We start from the raw sequence: 23371 nt of genomic DNA on the forward strand, positions 1-23371 counted from the left end.
ATATTGTGACTGCCAAAAAGAAAGCTTATCAATTGAATTCAAATGCAGGACACTTGGCATCATTTGACCCTCTATGCTTTGATTTGCTTAGCATTCATTTAAAGCATTGAAAATAAGATTTAACTTTAAAATGATTCCATGATATCTCTTAGTTATAGAGATAGCTCATTATAGTTTAACAAGTTATTTGCATTTTATAAGAGTTTGGGAAAGAATGGATAACCAGTATATTATTTAGTCTCATAGACTAACTAAAACAATTATTGAATATCTCTTTGAGATAGGTATTTAATGTCTTTGAACAATAAAGTTCATTAATATTTTATTATCTCCCTCTTTAAAAACTAAGATTTGTAGATTCCCCTTATAAGAAGAAATGTGCCTTCCTTTAAGTAGTTTTTTAAAAATATTTTCCTAAGAAGACTTCAAAAATTCATTCAAGTTTTGTTTATTTAAAATGAATGGAATTAAAATGATATTTTTTGTTTGTGTAAAGATTATGAACTGTCAGAATAAGGTCTGTTAGGGGAGATTGGTTAAGAAATTTCTGAGCCTCTTAGAAACCTTGTCTATTATAAACATGAAAGGATCTGGGATACATAAAGCATTATTAGGGTAGACTTAGATTTTATGCACTTTCTCACAATAAAAATATTTTAAAGGTTGTTCGTGATCCTTGTTTAGAATAAGTTTTGTTTTGGCTTGGTGGATTATTCAATTTTAGAAATCAAATAAGAACCACAAAGTTTGTTTGTAGGACATTTGATCTTATGAGAAAATATAAACAGTTTTGTATTTTTCTACTTACTACCTAGAACTGTGATGAAGACTGGCATGGACAGTGTTAAAACAGCATTGAGAGCATTTTTGGATAATGCAGCTGAAGATTTGGAGAAAACCATGGAAAATCTTAAACAAGGACAATTCACTCACACTAGAAACCAGCCAAAAGGAGTGACTCAAATTATTAATTATACCACAGTGGCTCTTTTGCCAATGCTGTCTTCACTGTTTGAACACATTGGACAGCATCAGTTTGGAGAAGACCTAATATGTATGTGTAATATCTCTTACAAAGGTTTTGAAATATCATTTCATTATAATCAGGGATTGTAAAGGCAGTATATTTATTTTTTACAGTGAATCTTTTTTATAGGACATGGTACCTCAGCAAGCCATAGTTTGCTGTTGTTGTTGTTGTTCCACCTTTGATTTTTACCACATTTAATTTGATAAATTTTTTTGTCTATATCTATAGCTATATTTATCTATATTTATAAATTTTATATCAATAGATCAAATCATAGAATTTAAATTGTGCTCCCAAATTAATAATTTTGAGTACTAGGGAAAGGAGTATTTGCAAATTTCTTGATGTAAAAATAATTCAATAAATCATTGTTACCAATACTTTAATTGGTCACTAAAACAACAGTACTTTCATGGTTGACTTTCAATATATCAGGCTGACTTATCTGCTTCTCCTCTTCTTCATTTGTATGACCATACCTTGATGGAGTCACTTCCATGGGGCTCAGTTTCTACTTCAAAAAAAGGGTTAAGAGCAGTTAGGTGGCACAGTGGATAGTGCACCAGTCCTGAAGTCAGGAGGATCTGAGTTCAAATGTGGTCTCAGACATTTAACACTTCCTAGATGTGTGTCTCTGGGCAAGATGTGTGTCTCTTAACCCCAATTGCCTGAGCAAAAAAAAAAAAAAAAAAAAAGGGTTAAGATTAAAAGATACATTCTAGTTCTAAATCCTGTAATAGTAGCTGTCCTGATTTAAAGCAATAAACAAAACAGTTTTGAGCCAAGATAGTCGTAGTTGTTCATAGTACTTGTCCCCAGTATCCCATACATTATTTAATCACAAATATAAAATCCAAATAAATACCTTGAAATGTTTGTTCAAGTTATTGAAGCTAACACTTCTATATTTTTATTAATTATGTAGTAATTTGTGTCAGGGATAGAAATGGAAATCAAAACTTATTATTTATTACTTCCTCTTAAACATTTTACTTTTCTTATCCTAACCATTGTATTTAATATTATGAATTATACTATGGTCAAATAAATCTGGACTTCTTGGTGCCTCAGTACTTTCAGTCACAAAATGAAAGATAAAAATATTTTTAAAGTATAATGAAGAATATTATTCATACTATAGTTTGAACTTCTTAAAACTAATTCCTAGAACCAAAAAAAAATTTTTTATACTTTATTCTATCTGCATATTTTTCTTATTCTTTTGTTTTTAATTTTTAGTTTTGCATTGCTTTAAAATTGAGGTTGCTTTATATTCGAAATTTTCTTGAGTGCCAACATAATCTTGAAATTTAACACTTAAAAGATGATATTCTTCATATTTAATTCCCTCCCCTATTTTTTTTTTAGTGGAGGATGTACAGGTTTCTTGTTACAGAATCCTGACTAGCTTATATGCTCTGGGAACCAGCAAGAGTATCTATGTGGAAAGGTAAGAGAGAATGATTTTGATCAAACCCTACAACTACAAAACATGTTGCTCTTTTAGATTATCTTTTTCCCTAAGTGTAGACTTGATTAAAGCTAGTCTCTAATTTTAAAATTGATTGATCACTGAGGTATTAAAGGAGATATTGGATATTCTTTAAGTTAACAAGCCACTAATTTATACTTACAGGCAGCGATCTGCATTAGGAGAATGCCTGGCTGCATTTGCTGGTGCTTTCCCTGTGGCTTTTTTGGAAACACATCTGAACAAACATAATACATATTCAATCTATAACACTAAGTCTACAAGAGAAAGAACAGGTAAAAACATTTTAAAGCACATTATTTTGAGATAGTAAGCTAAAGATGAATAGAAATTATCTCTTCTGTCCTATGAATTTTAACTCACTTTGCTTCTTTAAATTTATTCACATGAACTTCTTTAGCTTTTAAAACTTTTAATAACCTTGCCTTGAAGTATCATTCTAACTTGTACATAACTCTCTACTCTGTAACCATTTTCTTTCTTTCTCACATACAATGCTCCATTTTCTGTGGCTCAAATAACCTTAACTATTGCATCAAAAAAATTTTCTTGTCCTTTAAGACTCAGGGTAATCACCATCTTCTACATGAAGACTTTCCTAATCCCTACAATTGCTAGCTAGCACCTCTCTCCCACACTATATTGCATTTAATAACTGTGTATTTATTTGCATTTCTTCTCTTTGTGTTTATCATTCATATATATATATATATAAACATTATATATACATATAAACATTATATATATATATATATATATATATTCACACACATATTTGTCTCCTGTTAAAATATGAATTACTTCAAAATAGGGATTGTTTCATTCTTTGCACATGTACTCCAATAAAACAGGTTTTTGATACTTATTATAAACTATAATTATTAAATTATAATTATAATGGACTATTATAAACACTGAACATATCACGCTCTGGCCAAGCAATGTACCCTTTCAGGGTGACAGACAAATATTTTTATGTAACTAATATTTTTATATTGAAGTAAAGAAGTAAAATAACATCATTCTTATCTACTATAATATTCTTTCTTAACTTATCCCAATGCTATGTTATTTCTAAGCCTGGAAAGCATATATATTTTATAAATTTTGCCTTTTAATTTTTTATGGTGTTCTCCATATGAATTTTTTTTGGTAAGCCCTTAAACAAGAATGTGTGCTATATTTCATGGAACAGAGAAGAAAGGAAAGAAAAAGTCTATAATTCTTAGGATCTAGATGGTTCAATATGTAAAGAAAAAATAAAATAATGGAATCTGAAGAGTAAATGTGCCATCTTTATTTCCTCCTTTTAACACTTTAAAAAATATTCTTGTCTAGCTCTCAATTTGCCAGCTAGTGTGGAAGAGGTTTGTCCAAATATACCATCTTTGGAAAAGTTAATGGATGAAATTGTGGAACTTGCGGAGTCTGGAATTCGCTACACCCAAATGCCTCATGTCATGGAAGTTATATTGCCCATGCTTTGTAGTTATATGTCCCGATGGTGGGAACATGGACCTGAAAATAATCCTGACAGGGTAGATACATGTTGTACAGCCCTGAATTCAGAGCACATGAACACCCTTCTAGGGAATATATTGAAAATCATTTATAACAACTTGGGTATTGATGAAGGAGCTTGGATGAAGAGGTTAGCAGGTAAGATTTTAAAAGTATTGCCATATTAAAAAGGATTTTGACTTCAGAACAGTTCTGAATAAGTAAAGAATATGTAATCTTTTGTCCATATTATTTTTGGAAACTCAAGATATGTTAATTAGCAAAACTGATTTATTTCTTATAGTTAGATCTTTGTTTCATAAACTATCATGGACTAATAATGATAAAACTTTTTTTATTTTCTGGGTGAATTTATAAATTTCTTGGACTTAATCCATTGTTTAACATTTTAGTAGCTTTCTAAATATTTAATTATCTAAATTCCTAAGTAAACAACTTTTCCAAAGCTTAAGAAATTATAACTAAATCTATAGATCCATGGTCTATTGATTTAGGTGACCAAATAATTCTACTTTTATTGTAATATGTCAATCTATGAGTGTAGTAAAGTGATTTGGGAGTTACTTTTTTTTTAAAGTAAGCTTCTCAGGCATAGCGGATACCTTCTCTTCTTTTTCCTCCTCACCATCCTCCGTTGTGCCCTTGCCTTTATATCTGCATGGATCTCTGCTCAAATCTCTGATTTTTCTTAGCTCTGGGGCAATTGGACTGAGGCAACTGATTCTACCACAGAGAAAGAAATAAATTGTTCATTAGAAGCCCAAGCTTGAAAGCAGCAAAAAGTTTGAGAAACTATAGTGAATAATGGAGGAAACTCACAGACTGTGTGGGATCCAGCAAGTAAAAGATTGAGCATTTGGTTCTGTAATACAAATTATATATCACTGAACTAGAAGAAAGCATAACTGCCAAACATCATTCAATTGATGGAAGAATGGTTTACCTCAAAGAGTAGTCTCTAGAGAGGACTAGAAAACTTGAGTTAATGTTATTAAGAAGAAACTGTTGGTGCAATTAAAAAAGACACTGAGGATATGGTTAAATTGATATTATTGAAATAAAAACAAATAATCTTTTTTTTAAAGTAGGGATAGGGAAGCATTTAAAAAAAAATTTGATGACTATGATTGTTGAGGTGTAGACCATGTGTTGAGGTCTCGATTTGGAATTCAAAGGGACCAGGTTTTGTGAGTCAAAGGCTAATTTACATTAACTAGGGGGGGTTGGGAATCAAAGATTGGAATCTTTCCCGCATCACCATCTCATGAATAAAATTGTATTGTAAAAATACAATGGCATTAGTGGTCATAATGCAAAAGAAAAGATTATCTAATTTAATAAAAATTCTGAAAGTGATGGAATAATTTTTGGGCCAGACCTATGAAAGAGTTTGAAAGGGAGGTATCTGGTGGATATGTAAGTGATTATGGATGTGGATAATTACAGTGGAATTAGAGAAGGAAAAAAAAATGCCCCTTTTGGAGATAGTCTTGATTATTGATCGTTATTTATTAATTTCATTTTTATTTATTAGGTTCACTCAATTAACTTTATTTATTTAATATTTATCATTATTAGTAGTTATTTAATAATATTATCTTACTATCGAGGAAGGATTGTTTAAAAAAATACTCCCAAAATATTATACTTTTCTTATAAAAGTAAAGAAATATTCCTTCTTTGATAATGTTAAATTTGTAAGTTTCAGGTGGTATGGGAAATTTTTTTTTTTAAATTTTTTCTCAGAGTTTTGAAAAAGTAGTTATCTAGAATCATGGTATAATAAGGTTAAATATTTTCTTTAAAAAAATTGTGTGTAAACCATCAATGACAGAGCAAGTACTAGATGAGATGTAATTTTTCTTAATCTATTGGTCCTGGGTGGGGTGAGGTGGAGAAGAGACAAAGATGCTGACAGCAGTAACAACCCAAGATTCTAATCTTACTCAAATTAATGGCATCCAAGGGTGGTTAAACTTTCTGTAATGGAACTTGTAGAAATTGTTTTCACTGTGATTCTGTGAATCAGTCATACAGTAATAAAATGGGTCATGTTTTCTGGATACTGAAAGGCAGTAAGGTAAAGTGGAAAGAATGCTACACTTACATTTGAATTCTGGCTCTACAATACATCATTTAGAGAATGAGTTAAGGGGGGGAAAACACTGGCATTCAGAATATGGGCGAATTAAAGTGTAAAGAAGTTAGCTGTACAGGCTTGATTTTCTTGTTTCTCTTTGAGACTATCATCATTGTTTCTAAATATATCCTCAGGACCATTTCCAGAGACAGAATATAGAGCTAAACTTTGTGCAAGTAACTAAGTCCCTTCTGAGAATCTTTAGGTTTTTTTTTTCCCCAAGGTTTAATTCAGTTGTCAAATTCTATAGGAAGATTTTACTGATCTTGATCCTTAATGTTCTCTCCCATCTCATTGTATTTTGTATTTTAATGTATCAATTTTCTGTGCCCCCAGAAAAAAAAATGGTAAATCACTTAAGAGCAACAATTAAAAAAAAATTGTATCCAGAACTTTGCAAATAAATAGCACTTAATAAATACTTTTTTGAATGAAAAACATTGTATGTAGAGTTTAGAAGTTTTTTTTGCAATTTAATTTAATAAAATAATTTTAAAAGAAAAAAGCTAAAGTTAAAAAAATACACTTGAATACAAAAACTATTATTTAATACTATAATTTAGGCAAGATAGTCTCATCTTCGCTGATCTCCTTGGGAAATAAAAATATTTTCAAATTCCATATAAATTCTTATATAACTAATTTTTGGAGATGAAGTTTGTCTTTCAATTTTCTTAAAACAAATGTGGGTAATTACATTCTTTTACTTTTATTTCTTATCATTGAATTTCCATCATTTTCTACTAGTCTAAGGCTGAAGAAAAAAAGTATATTCAATTAAATGCAACAAACATTTCTTAAGTATAAGTTCTATGTTAGTCCTTGAAGATCATTGTTATTAGGTAATTCCACTATCAGAATAAATCAATATTTGCTATTTAATTTATGGTTTTGGAGTGTTGCCTGGGACACTCAGAAGTTAAATATTTACCCAGAGCCACATAGCCATTTATAGGTCTTAGTAAGGGATTAAACACAGTTCTTCCTGTCTCTTGATTCACTTCACCAATTTAGATCAAAGTACTGAGGATATGAAAATCCAAACCAAGACAAACAAAAACAAACAAAAATTAACTACTATGCCCTCTAGGAGCTTTCATTCTACTGGTGGAAACTGGAAATAATTTGAGAGGAAGACAGTATTAAGTAGAGGAGTCTTAAAGGGCTTAAAGATGAGATGGAAACTGAGTTGAACTTTGAAGGAAATTAGGAAGAAGAGTTTAATGTGGGGAAGGAGTTCATTCTAGCAACAGGGGACAGCATATATAAAGGCAAGGAGAGATAAAATGAAATGTTAACTTGTATTAGCCCCAGTGAATGATGATTTTTGTTTCTCTGCTAATTTTGAATTAGATGAGCATCTTAAAAAAGAAAAAAAAACTCAAAAGGATGATATCATTGTATTGAATACATGTATATTTATATGTTTATATTGATAAAGATAATTGTGTAGATATAGATAAAAATGCTAAATACCTGGTTTCAAACAGTGTTTTCTCAGCCTATCATAAACAAAGTCAAGTCTCAGCTCTTAAAGTCACACTTCCTGCCACTGATGGAGAAACTCAAGAATAAAGCAGCTATAGTAGTATCTGATGAAGATCACCTCAAAGCTGAGGCTAGGGGTGACATGTCGGAGGCTGAGCTTCTCATTCTAGATGAATTCACCACCCTGGCACGAGATCTTTATGCCTTCTATCCTTTGTTAATTAGATTTGTGGACTTCAACAGGTATGTTTTTTAAAACTCCTTTATTTCACAAATTCATTCCCTACCAGTTTAAATGTGTGTATCTCTTCTGATTTGACCCATCAATATGTATATGGGATTGAGATTATTTTTGAGGTTGTTCTTTATTTAAATTTTGACTGGGATAGTTGAACTTTGTGCTAAATCTAAAATTGCCAAGCTCACTTATCTCCAACAGTACGCTTCTTCACCTAAAGTTGACTGAAAAAATATGAACTTATTTTGATAATATAACACAATTCTATGAAAAACACTAGAGAAGCATAGAAATCAATGTAACCTTTCTTAAAATAGATAAAATTTATTTGACCTCAAGAGCAAGCCTTATTTATAGTGAGAATAATCTAGAAACTTTACTAATTAGATCAAGCATCTAACAAGAATGTGCGTTATTACCATTGTTATTCAATATTGTGCTAGAAATGCTAGATATAGCAATAAGAGAAGAAAAATAAATTGAAGAAATAAGAATTGGCAATGAGAAAACGAGATGATTGTCTTTTGTAGATGATATATAGTATACTTGAAGAATCTACTTAAAATCTGGTTGAAATAATAAACTTTAGCACATTGGCAAGATATGAACTAAACCAAAATAAATTATCAGAATTCCTACATATTACTAAAAAAAAAAATCCATCAGGAAAAGATAGGGAAATTCTATTTTAAATAGCTATAGACAGTATAAAATTCTTGAATGTTTTACACAGATGGAAATTATATGAATACAATTATAAAACACTTCATATAAATACAGATTAAACAATTAGAGAATATTAATTGTTCCTGGAAAGGCCAAGAAATTATAATGAAAATGACAATATTACCTAAGTTAATTTAATTTTTCAATGCCATGCCAATCAAACTGCCAAAGAATTATTTTATAGAGCAAGAAAAAAATGACAAAATTTATCTAAAAGAACAAAAGGTCAAGAATATCAAGGCAATCCATTAAGTAAAAATTATGGAAGGTTATCTAATATTAGTGCTAGATCTCAAACAAGATGACAAAACAAACTATAATTATAAAACAATATAGTACTGGCTAAGAAATAGTAGATCAGTGAAATAAATTCAGTAAACATTAGTAAATTATAATAGTAATCTAGCATTTGATATACTCAATGATGCCACCAATAAAAATAGGCACTCACTATTTGAGAAAAACTTCTGAGAAAAGTGGAAAACAGTCTGGCAGAAATTGATAAGCTGATAAAGCTGATAAGCTGATAAGCTCTTCCATATCTTATACCAAATAAATTCAAAATGCATTCATGATTTACTTTTTCATCTTTTTTTTTGTTTTGTTTGATTTATTCTTAATGTCTCATAGAATTATTAGTTTCCACTTGCCCAATTCTAATTTTTAATGAAGTATTTTCTTCAGTTAACTTTTATACCTCTTTTTCCATTTGGCCAATTCTATTTTTTACAGAATAGTTTTCTTCAGTCAATTTCTGTGCTTCCTTTTATAAGATTTTGACTTTTTTTGATTCTCCTGATTTTAAAAGTCTTTTTTGAGCTCTTCTAAGAGAACTTTTTGAGCCTGAGACTAACAAATATTTGCCTTTGAGGCTTTTACATAAAGCAGATTGCCATTGCTCTCCTTTTCTGAGTTTGTGTTCTAATCTCCCCTGTTTCTATAATAGTGTATTGTAATCAGGGGGCTCATTATTTAAAGTTGAATGCTCTGCTCTTAGGGCACTGAGGACACTGTCAACATTCTTTTACTCAGAACTTTCTCATTGGCTTTCTGTGTTAAAGTCTGAGGTACTGGATACTTACCCTCTATGCTGGGGTGGCCTTGCTTTGTGGTTGCCTGTTATGCTGGGGTTCTGAGACTTGCAATTTGCCTTCTGAATGAGACTGGAGGCCTCACACCTGGCCTACTGTGCCACTGGCCTGCTAAATAAGAACTGAAGGACTTGATTACTTCTCTGTACTGTAGAGTCTCCCACTAGATTACCTGCATTGTGAGACAAACTTTTCCTGAAATCCTTCCAAGTTATGCTGTTCTGCCTCAGTTTCCCTGAATGTTCTGCCGTGGTCTCCAGTGGCAACCCCCTCTTCTTGCCCATTAGAACTAAGATAATTAGGGCTGGGAGCACTGGCCACTAGCATTCCAAAGAGTCATAAACCTCCAGATGGCTTATCTCAGCTATCTTCCACCTCAGACTTAGTGTCTCCTAGACTCCCAGTTTATCAGAATTTATGATCCTTCCTGACCCCCAACCTGTCAGAACTGAATTTATGGTCTGTTCCTGGAAATTTCCACTCCCCAGTGTTCTACCCCCACCTTGTCTTTATTTCCCAGGTTTCTGGAACCCTCTAAGAATCTATGGAAACCCTCACTCACTACTGGATACTTTGAGACAAGAGTCCAATCCAGCTGTCTGGAGTCAACATGGATCCCGTTTTGCCCGTAGTCCAATCTCTCCTCCCGGAGTCTCTAATAAAATATAAAAAACTCTCTAATCTCTATCTTGCCTCAATTTCTCCAGCATTACAATGTTAAACTGAAAAATTGTTTCGTCCCATTTTTTGGTGGGTTATATTGCTCCAGAATCTATTTAGAAGCTTGATTTAATTTTATTTCTGAGGGAAACTAAGAAAATCCCAGGCAACTTCCTGACTTCTCTCCACTATCTCAACTCTGCCTGTAGGTCCATGATTCATATATAAAGAGTAATAAATTAGGGGAATATAGAAAAAAATACCAATGAGGATAAGAGGAGAGTATGTGATAAACAAGTTAGAGTTAAAATGGATAATTTTGATTAAATTTAAAAGAGTTTGCATAAAAATCAGTACATTCAAAATTAGAAGGAAATCTTTGCAAAGTGGGAAAAATTTTTGTTTCCCTTACTAAGGCCTCATTTCTCAAATACATAGTAAACTAAGCCATACTTGTAAAAATAGGAGCTATCCCTCCATTGCTAAATGGTCAAAGCATATGAAACAGATAATTTTCAGAAGAGAAAATCAAATATTAAATCATAAAAAATGCTCTAAATCACTACAGATTAGAGAAATAAAAATTAAAAATGAGATACTACTTCATACCTATCAAATTGGCTAACATGATAGAAAAGGAAAATGATAAATGTTGAAGGAGATGTAGGAAAATAGGTACAGTAATGCATTGTTGGTAGAGATATGAATTAATATAGCCATTCTGGAGAATAATTTAGAAAAATTCTCAAAGAACTATAAAACTTTGATCTAGTAATATCCCTACTAAATCTGTATTCCCAAGAGATCAAAGAAAAAGGAAAAGTATAAATATGTATGAAGATATAGTATCTATTTTTCTGCTGACAAAACATTCAATTGGGGAATGACTGAATGAATTGTGATGTATGATTGTGATGGCATACTGTATTATGCTATAAGAAATGATGAGTCAAATGATTTCAAAAAAATTTGCTAATACTTGTATGTGTTGATGCAAAGTAAGCTAAGTATATCTAAGAGAACATTGTATATGGTAACAGCAATATTGTAATGATAATTAACCCTGAAAGGCTTAGCTACAATGAACTATTCAGTGATCCATGACAATTCCAAAGTTCTCATGATGAAAAATCCTATTCATTGCCAGAAAGAAAAATGTGTCTCTTTTTGCTATTTCCCCTCCCCCCATAACATAGTTATTGTAAAATATTTCACATGACTTTATTTGAAAATGAGTATCATATTTTTTTTTTTTTTTTTGCCTTCTTAGTGTGTAGAGGAGTAGATGAGAAAGAGGGAAAAAATTTAGAACTGAAAAGAAAATTTAAAAACCATGAACTTAAATGATATAAAAAAAGTAAGGGTAGGGAAAGTAAAGGCCTTAACAATAATTAGGATATATTTAACATCTACTGGTCATCCTGCCATCTAGGGGAGGGGGTGGTGGGGTAAGAGGTGAAAAATTGGAACAAGAGGTTTGGCAATTGTTAATGCTGTAAAGTTACCCATGTATATATCCTGTAAATAAAAGGCTATTAAATAAAAAAAATAAAAAAAAAAACAATAATTAGGAAAACTAAACTTAAGAATGACATTTTAAAATACGTTTGATTTTTCTTCATTACTTGCTTTTGAAGTCTGTTCACCCAAATGGCAATGTCATCACATTAAGAAATAACTAAGGAACCACATTATTGATTGTTTATTCTAGAGCAAAGTGGCTAAAAGAACCAAATTCTGAAGCAGAGGAGTTATTCCGTATGGTGGCTGAAGTATTCATCTACTGGTCAAAGTCTCATGTAAGTAGGATAATATTTGCAGAAAGTGAATGCTTTTAGCCTCTTTAAAAAAAAGGCCTATTCCCCTTTCTCACGTTCCTTAATAACTTAGATTGTAATTATCTTCTTTGAAAAGGTACTTGTTGCCTCAGCTCTTTCAGCATCAATACATTTTTGCTTCCAATTGTAATGGTGAAATGGGCTTTCTTTTGTGATATTAGCATATCATCATAGTACATTACCTTTTAATATTTGAGATTATCTATAAAAAACAAAATGAAAAGTCTCTTTTGTCTTCAAATAGCTTGGCATATATTTGAAATGTTTAAATATTATTTTGACCCCAAAATGTATTTTAGACATAAATTATGTTTTACTTAAATTGATTAGAAATTTGCAGTTACCCATTTTCTGTGTTATAGATTTGTCCTTAATTGCTGTATAACATTTTTATTGTAGTAATTAACACCATGTATTTTAAAGTCTTATTGTTAATATATTTCCCTTTATTATTCCATATCTTCCATCAATTGTCTTAAATATTCTATTTTTCTATAATTATTATTTTAAATATGGAATACCAAAATGAATCAAGATTTATATATAATTCTAGAAAGAAATAGTGATAGACACTGAAGTTACAGAAATATTTACTCAAATATTTTATTTATTTGAATATCTGGTATTTATAATATCAGAATCATTGTTGGAAAGGTCTTTACAGATTAATTGGCCCAATCCTATACTTTATACATTAATTCCCTCTGCATGTCAGTTTTAAGTTTTATCATTTTAAACAAGTAAAATATTCCATTTTTTAGCATTCTTTCAATGCTTATTTTAAATGACATCTTTTCATAGTATCTTTTCAAAGATTTTACTTTACACAGGAGAAAAATAATAGGAACTACAAATTAGTCAAATTTTGTAGAGAAAAATAATTCTGAAAGACTTTAGAACTATGATCAACTCCAACAATAAACCATGAGTCCAAAAGAATGAAGATGAAACATGGCCCTGAAGAGGTGATGAATTTAAAATGCAAAAAGACACAAACATTTTTATATTCTCTACTATAGGGATTTGTGTTGCTGAAATAGGTAGCTAGCTACATATTGAATGATTTTTTTTCTTAATTGGGAAGGGTGTAATGAGAAGGGCAGATTTAGTTTTAAAAATATTTGTTAATTGAAAAATAAAAATAATAAACTATTTTTTAAAAAGAATCACAGACCCTTGGAACTAAAGCAGAATCCAGGTCTTCTTATTCTCAAACTAGTTGTTCATTGTTTTCTTACACTGCCTTTATGTTTTTTCCTGAATGTTTTCAAATTTTGCTTTCGGTCATCATGTTTTTAAATGTTCTGAAATAATATGTTATACTGAAATGAAAGTACTATCATTATAGTTAAAACCTGGTCAATAATATTTGAAATAGTATATAAATTTTATCCAAATGTCCCTAATTACTTGCAAGGATTTTTTTTTTCTGAATTTTGAATGAAATATCACTAAATGTACTTCTTAGATTTTGGAAAGTATCTATGAAATTATATTCCAATCATTTTTTTCTTAATATTCTGTATCTAGAGTAAAGTCCATTAACTTTTTAAAGCATATTGACTCTTTGCAAATGTAACTATATAATTCTTGATAAATTAAAGAAAACAGCCATATTAATTAGAGCTCCCTCTTCCCTCAAAATGCAAGAATTTGTGAACAAAATAAGACCAACTGGTTACAGCTTTCCTTCTTTCTCTAGCCCTATTTGGTTACTTACACTTTTTGATTCTTCTGAGTATGTGGGGCTCTATGATTCACAACCATAGTATGACCAATATATGTTCATATTAAAGAGAAGAGCTTTGGCAAGTAATAAAGCAATTTGGAGTCATTTAATGCCTTTCAATATGATTCAGCCTAACTTTTGCTTAGTTAGTTTTGGGTCCAACTCAGTATTCATCAGCGGTGTTTAAGATAAACAGATTAGAAACTTAATAAGCTATAAGAATCCTTAAAAAGATGTTGACCTTTGTACCTGAAGAAGATCAAAATGACATCACAAAGTCAGTGTTTATATAAAGTGTATCTGACTATGGTTTATCATACCAGTATGGACTCATAAGGCTCTACCACAGGTTGGGCACAAAGAGTTTGTAAGACCACTTGGGATGGTGATGTCTCTAAATTTGTACATCTTATATTTCTTTTGAGCTGCTGCAATTCTGCTTTGCTTATAGAGTATAGTACCTTCTTTGATGTGAGCATACCAGACTGTATGGTCTTGTGCCAGTGTCTCCCATTTCTTACAATTGAGTTCTCCAGGGAAGTCTTGAGATTCTTGATTTGCTTCTTTTGACTACCATGGAAGCACCTGCCTCGTGTGATCTATCTGTAAAACAGTTTTTGGACAAACATTCATTTGAAACTCAGATTACATGGCTAGTCCATTGGAGTTGCACTCTTGTATAAGGAAATTGTATACTTTAGTCTTAGTTTGACTCCATCTTGGATTACATTATAATTTGTCTTATTAACTAAACTTTCTATTTATTAAAACTATCATAAAACCATTTTAGTCCTACTCATCATCAATAAAGTATAAATAAATATCTGTAGCATATGTTAATTATTTAAATAACATACTTTTCTCCTCATTTGGATTCTAGTTTTCACAAACTTCATAGTTAACAATATTACCCTTGGAAAGTCTTTTAGTCTCTGTAAATGCAATCCCACAAATGTTAAATGTAAATATTTCTCAAATGAAATATTCTTGCATAATTTGTAAAATTTTAGTAGTTCATTATTTTTCCACTTAAAATATTTATTTTTTAGTTGAAATTATTTTGTCCCTTCCAATAGTTCCCATCCTCCTTGAGCATATTTTGAAAGGAAGCAAAGAAGGAAAAGAGGTAGAGAGGAACAGAATGAGGGGAAAAAAAGAAAAGAAAGAGAAAAGCAAAGTTTTCAGTACACAGCTTTAGCAATCCAATAATATTAGCAATACCAAAATGTCAGTCCAATCAAATCCAGCAATACCAGTCAGTCAGTCAAAATGTCAAGATCAGAAAGTGAATGGTTATTTCATTTTCATTCTTTTTGGACTTGTGGTTTATGTTTAGAGTTAATCAATGTTCTAAATTCTTTTAAACTTTTTTTCTCTGAATAGCCCTTTCATATTACTTCAAATAATTAATCAAAGGAGGTAATCACAGGTATTCTAATTCATACTCTTTGAAGTTATAATTTTCTAAAATATGGTATTTGGTTTTAGCTCAATGGAATTAAAACAGCATAATTTTTAATACTGTGTTTGTTTCACAGTATTTGTTATTTGTGTGAGTTGGGACCTATTTGTAATGTTGTTATTGTTGAATAAATTGTTATTATTGTTCAACTCACTTTGCTCTTTATTATTTTGTAGACATCTTGTCAGTTTTCTCTAAAATTGTTCATTTCATCATTTCTACATACAGTAGGATTACTATATAAAATACAGTATTTTTCACCACATTAATATACTACCATTTGTTGAGCTATTCTCCAATAGGAGGACACTAGTTTATTTTCCACTTTTGTTCTATCATTTTAAAAAAGCTGCTATAAATGTTTATATTTATAAATCCATAAGCTTGGAAGTGCTATGATTGGGTCAAAAGATATGTATAGTCTATAACTTTCTGTGCATAGTTCCAAATTGCTTTTCAAAATATCTGGACCACTTCATATATCTACCAAGAGCAGAAAGCAACCTGGTTTCTGACAAGCTCTCCTCTTAAAATTTGTCATATTCTTCTTTTGTCATCCTTGTCCATATTTTAGGTGTGAAGTCCTTGTCCATGTTTTAGGTGTGAAGTAGAACCTCAAAATTGCTTTTATTCTTTTATTGACATTCCTCTAAATGCTAATATTTTAAAGAATTTTTTCCATATGATTGTTGAAAGTTTTGACTTATTTCTTTGAGAATTGCCCATTCATATCCTTTGATTTATCTATTGGGAACAGATTCTTAATCTTCTAAATTATTCATCATCTTTTCTTAGAATTGAAACTCTTATAAAAAATTTTCCCCATTTTCCTGTTTCCCTTCTAGGTTTTTATATATGAGATACGTTTATATAAAAACTTTTTAAAGTTTATATAATGAAAATTATTTCTTTCATCTTGTGTGATCTGATCAATTATTTACTCATGAACGCTACCCATTTCCATATATCCAAAAAGTTATTACTTTTTTGTTACTCCAACATGGTTAAGATGTGACCTATTTTGTCAGTCATGTAGCTATTAGGAGCTATTCTTGTATATAATAGTGTTGAATTAAGACATATATTTTGTTTTAAAATCCTCTTAATGGGATTGTTAAATTATCTCATAGTGTCTTCACAGTAAATGGAGAAATAGAAATGTTATACAGTAGTGAAATACAAAGAAAGTCAAATAATTTCTTTAGTCAATTGGTGCATCTACTACCCATACTAAAACTTATAAAACTACCAAAGAAAAAATCAGTGAATTTGAGTTGTAATTTCTTTAATTTTGATTGATGGAGGATACAAATTAATTATATAATATACAAATTTTAGCTAGGAATTCAAAAAGTTTGAATATTAGCTTGGGATTTTTCCAACCTATCAAACACTTTAAATCTCCAAGATCAACAGCATGGTACCATGTACATAGTAAATAAGTTTGTCCAAAGTGACCTGAAAAAAAATTTACAAAAACATATGGAACATCTGTCATAATAAATAAATTATTGAAAATTTACATTTATTGGCATTCAGTATTTTAAGAAGCTTTAAATAAATGACTTTCAACATTATCCTCATCTTTTAGGTTTCTTTTTTTTTAATTATTTTTTGGAGGTACAGATTGATAATTATTTGGGCTAATATTTTTCCTGTGTTTAAAGATAAAATTGAGTTAACTAATTGACTGATTTTTTTAAAATGAGATTTATAATTGTTATATTAGTGTAAAACTTGAATACTTCTCTGAAAAATAAAGGTATTCAACTAGTTGATCTCTAAAATTTCTTTCTATCCATAGCTATTATATATTTGGGTGCTAAAATGTTCACTATTAAAACTTACTTGGGATTTTGACTTCTTTATGTATGCTTGATTAATATTAAGGTAAATTTTATGAATTGATATAATTTGATATTTTTAAAAAGAACTAGCCATATAATTTCTAAAATATTTTTTAAAAATCTGATTCTGTGTTCATTGCAACCTAAAAATACTGTCTCCATCAGAACTACTCAGCAATTTGTCCTGTTTTCAAGAGTAAATAAAAGTAGAAAAAGATTTAACACTTAGGGAAAGTCACACTGCAGTGAGTCTCTATCACTTCTTTTCAGTTCTAACTTAGCTTCTTTGATAAATAATTTTTAACTTAAATTTTTTTGTGCAACCTTCCAGAATTTCAAAAGAGAAGAACAGAACTTTGTGGTTCAGAATGAAATCAACAACATGTCTTTCCTTATTACTGATACAAAGTCAAAGATGTCAAAGGTACTCTAATTTGTTTCATGATTCTAAAAGATCTTTTTTTAAAATTGTCTTTTGCAGATTAATTATGGGAAAAAAATGAGAATAGTTTAAATGTTAACTATTTAATGACCAAATCTACAGAAGTTTTCATGGGATTTTAAGTAATTGAGTTGACTCAAGAGGTTGAAATATTTCTTATTCCAAAATATGTTCTATGATACAACTTAAGTGTACTATAGTTCTCCATTATTGGTCAAACATTGTACAATGATTTCAGTGAGAAGTAATGAGAAACTGAACTGAAAACTAAGATATTGTGGAAGTACAAATTAAAATTGATTGCATATATGAGTGAGAATGAAGAGTTGATAATGTTGTCAAGGTTACAATCCTTTGAGAGAAAAATGTTCAAATAGTTAAGTTTGTTGTAGGGAAGGATTAGATAACAAATTCTATTTTATATAGCTCAAATATGAGATGCCTTCAGCTTATACAATTTGAAATGTCCACTAAACAGCCAGTGGTACAAAACTGAAGCATAAGAGAGAGGGGACTTAGCATTTATATCACTCTATGAGTTATCTTGAGTAGAAATGATAATTAAACTTATAGGAGCTATTGAGATCACTTAATGACATTATATATACAAGTGAGGAGAGCCCAAGATAGTCTTGAAAAACACCCATAGATGTTTCAGTTGTTTCAGTCACATCCAACTCTTGGTGAACCCCTTTGGGCTTTTCTTAGCAAACATATTGAAGTAGTTTGCCATTTCCTTCTCCAGCCCATTTTATAGAAGTGTGAAGCAAACAGGGTTAAATGACTTGCCCAGATTTACATAACTAATAAGTATCCAAAGCCAGATCTGAACTTGTGAAGATGAGTCTCTTTGATTCTAAGCCCAGTGGTCTATCCACTGTACCACCTACCTGCCCATGATAGGAATGAGGATCTAATCAAAGACATAGAGAAGAAGTGGTCACAGAACCTGAAGACAGTAATGTCACAAAAACTAAGAGAAAAGGAAATTCCTGGAAGGAGAGGGTGGTCAGCAATGTTGAATGCTACAGAGAGATCTGCTAGGGTAAGAGCTGAAAAGTATCCATTACATTTAGCATTTAAGAGATTTTCATTAACTTAGGAGATAATAATGTTAATTGAGTAATAATCATGGAAGCCAAATAGCAAAAAGATTAGAAGAAAGTGAGAGGAGAGAAATTTATACAAGTATGCACAACATTTTACTTGGACAGATATCATTCTTTTCTCTTAATAAAGGGGGAAAAAAATCAAACCTGTAAAAGAAGGGGCTTATGGTGTACTGGACTGACAAAATTTCTGAGAGAATGGTAAAATTATTGGAAGCTAAACAAAAAAATTACATAAGAATCACTCCAAAGAATAGTTGGTTTCACAAAAAACATTACTTACTTTGTAATTAAGGGCAGAAAAGAAAGGAAAAAAAAATAACCAATAAGAGTTTTCATAAAGATATGAAGACTAGGGAGGAACTGGGTGACTCTGTTGCTATTGGGTGACAAGTTGCTAAAAAAAAAAAGTGACTGACTATATCTCTCATTTGTCCCACAGGCTGCAGTTACAGATCAGGAAAGGAAAAAAATGAAACGCAAAGGAGACAGATATTCTATGCAGACCTCTCTTATTGTAGCAGCCCTAAAGAGATTGCTGCCTATTGGATTGAATATTTGTGCACCTGGAGACCAAGAATTAATTGCTTTAGCCAAAAATCGATTTAGTATGGTAGGGGAATGTCTTTTTCTATCTGTTATTAACAAGTTACCCAACCTTCTCAGGCTACTTATTTACCTTTCTCTTTGTCAGTCCTCTATATTTATGTCTCACCAAAATTGAAAATTTATTAAATATCAACTTTTTCTATAATTGAGAAATATAAGGTTGGATAAAATGTTTTTTTTTTCTTAATGATAACTTCTTTTAGATAGTTTGGTGTCCACTTAAAACTATGCTTTTTTGGTGCTTTACTTTTTTTATTTTGTCATAAATACTAACTCCCTGTGATATTTCAGGACCAAGCCAATAGATTGAGAGATGGAAGCATGTCAAAGGTCATCTAACTTCTCGTTTTACAGAAGAAAACAAAAGCACAAAAAAGTTTACAGGGCTTTCCCTGGCTCACATGTATTAAATAAGTGACTGGGCTAGGATTCAATTCTTATTCATTTACTGCCAAATTCAGTGCTTTTTCCAATGTACCAGATGGCTTCCCATTCTCTCAAATTTTAGTTACAGGTAGTATTAAAAATCCAAAATAATTTATCACAGGAGATGATCTGATAAAGATTTATTACTGGTACAGATTTATAAGGGGTAATTCCACATATGAAAAGCAAAGTGCTGAAATCATGTAATAATTGATTTTCAAGTTTTGAGGTATTTGCCCAAAAATATATGCCAATTCTGGCTGCTTTTATTCCTACTTTCTCCTCTTCCTGCTAATGAAAAAGATGAAGAAAAAAACTCTTGCCAATATGATGACAATGATAATAGCAAATTTTTATATAATGTTTCAAGGTTTACAAGGTATTTTTCTCACAACAGCATCAGAGCTAAAAGTGTGAGTATTCTTATCCTTCTTTTACAGATAAAGAACAAGTCACATAGGTTAAGAAACTTGGCTAGGATCAACTGAACAATTGGCAAAACTTGGACTAAGAATTACTGCACCTAGGATAACTTAGAATTTTCATTTCATGTTCTTTTTACTGTATTATGCAGCCTTTCAATAAATATTCATTGGAATTGAAGGGAATACTTCATCTATTGACTCCAACTTCCATTCGCAACACAAGAATATTATATATTTCTATATCATTTCTATGTAAATTTGAATATGGTACTGAAAAGCCAGTATAGCCCATGGTAAGAGTAGAGTGGGACCACTGTGACAATCATCTTGGTTATGTTTACAATCTCCATAAACTTGAAAGTATATTTTTTTGCTGTAGAGTGGGACCACTGTGACGATCATCTTGGTTATGTTTACAATCTCCATAAAGTTGAAAGTATATTTTTTTGCTGTAGCTATAATAAGGGTTACTTATATATAATGGCATGAGGCTACTGTTCTTTTGTTTAACTAAGAAAAATCATGAAAATCATAATTTAGTGTAAAATCAGCTTTTCCAGTGAATTTGTAGGGGAAATAAGCTAGAAAGTGAATTGTTACTATTTTTCTTGATATACATAAATAAAATGATCTTTTAGATATCAGAACACTTAATCTAACAAAAAAAATAAGTTTTCTTGCTTCAAATTGCTAAACTGTATAGAATTATCTTTTTTAAAAAATACCCAAATCTTAGGGTTTTGTGTGTTATTGTTGGGTTTTTTTTTTTTTTTTTTTGGATCCTATAAATAGAACAACTATATGTATATTATGCTTATTTAAAAGAATCTTGTAGTTTGTTCATGGACAAGTGGTCTCTAGCTCATTGTAAGTTTTCTCTCTGATGTTCATTTCTTGACAGAAAGACACAGAAGATGAAGTACGTGATATTATTCGCAGTAATCTTCATCTCCAAGGAAAGGTAAGACAGGACATTTTCCAATATACATTCAGTGTATTTCAACTATTTCTTTGTTCAGAAGGATGCTATCACAGATAATAGTGCAGTAATATAGTATAGTAAAATATTTTGGCCAGTCATTTTTTTCTACATTATAAAAACCCTTTGTTTAAGAACACCAGAAAAATCTTGTTTTATGGAAATTCTGTTCCCCTCATCAATAAGTATAATTTAATTTATAATGAGACTTTTTTCAGATTTTTTGCAATGATGACCTCTAATGTAAATAGGTGAATGTGAATAAAATTAATTCTTTTTTGCTACTTCTTAGTAGAAAAGAGTCAGTGATATGACATTCTTCAGAACAGAAAATAAAAAAAATAATTATCTATATTTTTGTTTCTTTGTATATCAGTGCATCTTAGAAATTAGTCACTTTTTTTTACATCTGAGTGCTATCTGTTGTGCTAAATATTACATAAGGATAATACTCTATAAAGATTTATAAAGAAGAAAAGTAAAGATAATTCACTAACTATACCTTATGTATCAGAATGAAATGGAACAGATATTTCAATTAAATATTTGTTCACATCACAGAAAAGTATTATTACATTTATAAATATCATTAATATAGTACTTGCTATGTACCAGGTATTAGGCTGAAGGTTTTATCATTATTATCTCATTTGATTTTCACAACAATGAGAAATATATATATCATTATTCCCATTTTAGTGATGAGGAAACTGAAGCACAGCTAGGAAGTATCTAAGAATGTATTTGAACTCGTCTTTCTGAGTCTCAGCACAGCTCCCTGTTGTGCCACTTGCCTGCCTTTTTTGTTCAGTCTTAGTTGACAGGCAGAATGGATTTGATAGGTGATTTATTCTGTTTTACATGCTTCTCAATTGAGATTGAGATATATGATATTACGTATTGGACTGTATTAGAAGAAATAGCAGCTTGAAATCCCTAAGTATCTTGAGACTGAGAATGTTAGTTATATATGCCTTATTGTCTGCCCTGTTAGGAGGGAATTGGAGAAATAATGAGAGAAATAATTATGCAAATAATCATGTAGTTTTCAGTAAAGAGCAATTGCATTTTAAAATGTTTATGTCAGACTTTTAACTTAGTTTTTGCATATCCTTCCATGCATAAAGTATATTTTTTCCCTCAAAATGAAGTTCTTTTTGACATTTCAATTTATTCTTTGTCATGACAGTAGTTATTTAATTTAAAGTCTTATCCATGCACTCAAATCATTTTTTAAATTGTTTTTACTTATTGAATTTCCAGTTTACTCCTTTGGGTTGTATTCTCTCTTTGACCATTAAGAGATTTAAATTGATCATTGTTTCAGTGACTTGGAATAATGATTCTCTAAAAATGCCTTTACTTCAGATTTGGCTCTTATTCAAGAAATAGCTAAGATTTAATATATCTACCATTTAATATTCTTAGAGTAAACAAATAAATTTGATAATATAAACAATGCTTGGGCGTGCTTGGCAAGAAAAATCTAATTTTCTGTGTGATATAGCTATGACTGACACTTTGTAATAATGTCCTTAATATGTGATGACACAGTTCTACTTCAAGAATGGGAAATCCTGCTTGTATCATAGTTTGGACCATACTATAATTTTTTTAAAGGAAAATAAATTAGAAGTTTTGAAACTTTTGAAATAATCTATTTTAAATTAGCCAAAAAAAGAAAGAAAATTTAATGTTGGTTAATGACTTCATACTTGTTAAAACATTATAATGAACCAAATTTCAAACATATGCATTACACCATTGACATTTTACATTCTGATAGCTGGAAAAAAGAGTAAGAGAAACATTTTGTAACAAGACCATAAGTACTGTGAATGCTATAAACATGGTTAGGGATAAGTTGCTCCTTGTTTCAGGCTAAGTTTTAACCTTAAGGTCAAAACCTTCAGATATGCAACTTTGGACAAGATTACTGGTATTCATTAATTGTTGTTCTTACTTATATAATATTGAAGGGCTTATAAGACACTTTCTAAACAATAATTTGGTGAAGTATCTTGTATAGCGTATCTCTTTTTACAAATAAGAAAACTTACACTCAGAGAGGTAATTTATTTGCCCATAGTCATATAGCTAGTTTATTTGAACTGGAATA

At 30.4% G+C, this 23371-nt stretch overlaps 1 protein-coding gene across 17 annotated transcripts in view; it reads left to right on the forward strand.

Annotated features, from left to right (window-relative positions):
* RYR2 (ryanodine receptor 2) overlaps positions 1–23371 on the forward strand; it is a 712857-nt gene that overhangs the window by 545270 nt on the left and 144216 nt on the right. For all 17 annotated transcript variants that reach the window (XM_031968518.1, XM_031968517.1, XM_031968521.1 and 14 more), the window contains 9 exons: positions 816–1054; positions 2399–2480; positions 2667–2797; positions 3861–4181; positions 7674–7914; positions 12098–12185; positions 17594–17686; positions 19256–19426; positions 21175–21234. In XM_031968518.1, the coding sequence (XP_031824378.1) occupies positions 816–1054; positions 2399–2480; positions 2667–2797; positions 3861–4181; positions 7674–7914; positions 12098–12185; positions 17594–17686; positions 19256–19426; positions 21175–21234 (1426 nt within the window). The remainder of the gene's footprint in view (positions 1–815; positions 1055–2398; positions 2481–2666; positions 2798–3860; positions 4182–7673; positions 7915–12097; positions 12186–17593; positions 17687–19255; positions 19427–21174; positions 21235–23371) is intronic.

Source organism: Sarcophilus harrisii, chromosome 4 (assembly GCF_902635505.1).
Source record: "Sarcophilus harrisii chromosome 4, mSarHar1.11, whole genome shotgun sequence".
Taxonomy (NCBI): Eukaryota; Metazoa; Chordata; class Mammalia; order Dasyuromorphia; family Dasyuridae; genus Sarcophilus; species Sarcophilus harrisii.